The sequence below is a fragment of the Garra rufa genome, chromosome 5 (assembly GCF_049309525.1).
Source record: "Garra rufa chromosome 5, GarRuf1.0, whole genome shotgun sequence".
Lineage (NCBI taxonomy): Eukaryota > Metazoa > Chordata > Actinopteri > Cypriniformes > Cyprinidae > Garra > Garra rufa.
The window spans coordinates 8,968,129-8,971,758 of NC_133365.1; the positions used below are offsets into that span (position 1 = coordinate 8,968,129).

The window sequence follows — 3,630 nt, forward strand, 5'->3', positions numbered from 1 at the left end:
TAGTTCACTACAGATTTATGGTTGAATCTAATAATGATCCTTAAGCTAGTGTATGGAATCAATGTTATTTGCATGCTTTTCACAATGCATAAGAAGCTGTACAGATTGCATTACTCTATTTTGATATATGTGACCACAAAACCAGTCTTAAGTATCAAGGGTATATTTTTAGCAATGGCTAAAAAATACATTGTATGGGTTAAAATTATCGATTTTTCTTTTATGCCAAAAATCATTAGGGTATTGAGTAAAGGTTATGTTCTTAAAAAGAGACCTAATTTAAACAGCATTAACTATTTTAATAATTATGTCTTAAATCTTAAAAAAAAAAAAGAAGAAAGAAAGAAAGAAAATCTTTTTGCGACTTTGATTGTCGTCAGAGCTTAAAAACACTAGCCTGCGCCTTTAAATTGTCCGGCTGTTGTCATAGCAACCAGAGGGCCTATGAGTTTTGCGACAGACCGTGTTCCGTATCGCAGCACATCTTCAGCAGATGAATGCAGCATAAACGCATGTGAGTATTATTTACTTATTCCATATATAATCACATTTGATGTGCATGTAATATGAGATGCGCGTGAGGAGAGGTGAATGATAATGTGTTCTGCGTGTTGAACAGCTTTACATGTAGCCTTGCGTTTGTAAAATGACCATAAGATAAAATATAGGCCGATTTCTGCATGTTTTCATAAAAACGTTAATTCTCATTTAATTCTTTTAACACTTAAGCCTTAAAAAACGTATTACTATGGATTTTGGACACAATATCATTGTATTCTCTTAAGTAACGTTACTGTGCTATAAATACATGGTATGATAATAACCATGTAACGTTAAATAAATGTTTTCGTGTAATACAATGTATTTTTGGAATAGGCTACTGTGGAAATATCATTGTTTATGAATATGGTATTACCATCAGATCCCATCACTGTACCATGGTACTGCCATAATACCTTTTGTAAAGGATTTAGCAATGCACTCTGTGAGAATGCTACAAAATTAAACATGGTTTCTAGCATATTTACAGCACTTTTATTATTATCATTGACTTTTTTGTAATAGCCGATGCTTATCCAAGTATCTGGAGAGAAGGTTGTCTGATGGCCTGTATGATAGTACAGTTTAACGGCAGAAACTGAGATGCATGCAATTGTAGAAGTCTCTTTCCTTGCGATGTAGTTAGATCTGCTAAAAGAATTTATGTAAAATGAGCAGGGCATAAAATGTACAATTTAAATGCAAAGTAAGTCGCTTTGAATAAAAGCCATCTGCCAAATGCATAAATGTAAATTAATAGATCTATTAATCCTAAATTACAATTATGTACACATTGTCATCTGTCTGCATGCTTTAAATAATATAATTTACTGACCAATGGGTTCAGATTCAAGAATATGTTCTTAACTTGGCCAATTAACCAATAAGAAACATGGCAACAGTACTTAGTACCAATACCATACTGAAAAAAGTAAGAACATTTGTATTTTCAAACCACATTGTAGAAGAGCTGTATTCTTATAAAATCAGAGAATATCAGTGTTTTCAGTGGAGTTGGTTTAATAAGGAATTTAGTGTCTCTGGATCTGTCTCATTTGTTCACTGTCTTACCATTCAGCAAAAAAAAATAAAAATAAATGTGTCTAACGTCATCATATCTTTCCATTTTTTTAAATGCATACTGTATATGGGCCATTCTACAGAATTGGTGCAAACTGCTGTCGCACAACCAGAAAATACATTTAAAAAGCATTATGCGTTTAAATCTTAGATGTTTATTAAGTTCCTTCTATTATCTATTAAAACAAAATATTAAGCTTAATATATATAAAATCATCATTTATTGGGTACTTTCAATTGGGAGGTGGTTGTCCTGAAGCCTAACCCCTAAATTTCAACTAATGAAAATGATATTGAAATAATTTTTGCATTTTTTTTTTCCCATCTTTTAGATTCTTTTAAAAAGTGAAGTTCAAAAGAATTTCATATTTTCTTTGTAAATTATGAAACGTAAAGTTAAAAAACTAAACCCATAAAAAGAGCTAAACCCATAAACTCTCACTAAACTCTCATAGGTGTGAGTAGATAGGTCTCATCATTTTGAGTTAAATGTGTTCAAAAGTCTGAAAAATCTTTGTGTAACTTTAAGGAAAGTCACTAGCGAACACCTTTTTTCTACAGTTAAACACATTTTTTGTGAGTTATTTTATAACATTCAGTTTTTATATGTGTACAACTGTTCAGAACTGTGCTAATTATCATCTTTGAGCTAGCTTCAAAAGTATCTAAAATTGTCACTACCGAAACAGTCACTACTGAAACATTTGGTGGAGTTTCGGTAGTGACATTTTTGTTTTTGGGTGTTATCCCATAGAAATGTCACTACTGTAACAGTCATGAACTAAACATGTCGTCATTGTTTTGGTAGTGACGAAAGGGAACACATAATCCTCATATTTAGGTCAGGTAAACAATTTTAATAAAGTTGTGCAATTTTTTTGGTGTTTTAGTATGTGAGTAGAAAATTCTGTAATGTGATGTGGTTGCTACCAAAACATTACTGTCAGTACCGAAAATGTGCTGTCATGACCGAAACATGGCATCCAATAAAGTATACTGAACATTGAAATCAGTATGATTTAACTTTTGCCTTTTGCAAAGAAAAACTATATTCAAAATGCAAGAAATCTCATAAGTTACACTTGAAATATTGTTACAAAATGTGTAAAAAAAAAAAACTTGGATACACTCTTAAAAATAAAGGTGCTTAAATCTTTAAGCAATGTCATAGAAGAACCATTTTTGGTTCCACAAAGAACCATTCAGTCAAAGGTTCTTTAAAGAACCATCTCTGTCTTATCTTTTTATAATCTAAAGAGCCTTCTTTCACACAAAGAACCTTTTGTGAAACAGAAAGGTTCTTCAGATGTCTTTATGGAACCATTTAGACAGAAAAGGTTCTTCTATGGCATCGTAAAGCACCTTTATTTTTAAGAGTGTATTATACGATTTGCATAACAGATACATTTTTCAAGACGTTTCCAACTCTGACTTTGGACAACCATAAATACTCATATTAGCCCAATGGAAGATATATTTGTCTCTAACTAATTATAGTTATTATTATTTTTCTCCAGTGTTTCATTGAAATGGAAATGCCCAGTGGGTGAGCGCCAGAACACTTTGTCATGGGAACATCCCGTTTACATCCTTCTGCGTTTTAGTTAGCAGCAGGTGATCCTGTTATGCAACATGCAGCCCTGGAGTTACTGGAAGAGTCCTGTGAGTGGGCCTTCCTGAATCCAGGGGGTTTTCAAGCCCACCCATGCCTGTCATTCCCATCCCACGGAGGGTTCGCTCCTTCCATGGCCCTCACACTACCTGCATGCACTCCGCCTGTGGCCCGGCACGCACCGCCCAACTCGTACGCACCAAATACAACAACTTTGACCTGTACCTGAAGTCTCGATGGATGTATAGTTTTGTCCGATTCCTTCTCTACTTTGGCTGCAGTCTTTTTACCTCCCTCCTCTGGGTGGCGCTGTCTGCACTCTTCTGCCTGCAGTACATCAGCGTGCGGATTTTCCTTCGCCTTCAGTACAAGCTGTCCGTCATTCTCCTGCTGCTGGG

General features: G+C 34.4%; 1 protein-coding gene across 1 annotated transcript in view; it reads left to right on the forward strand.

Annotated features, from left to right (window-relative positions):
* The first annotated feature begins 445 nt into the window (after window positions 1-445).
* Window positions 446-3,630, forward strand: part of LOC141334435 (transmembrane protein 250-like) — a 5,087-nt gene continuing 1,902 nt past the window's right edge. Inside the window, exons 1-2 of the mRNA XM_073839505.1 lie at window positions 446-514; window positions 3,138-3,624. Coding sequence (XP_073695606.1) covers window positions 3,326-3,624 — 299 coding nt within the window. The 5' untranslated portion in view covers window positions 446-514; window positions 3,138-3,325. The remainder of the gene's footprint in view (window positions 515-3,137; window positions 3,625-3,630) is intronic.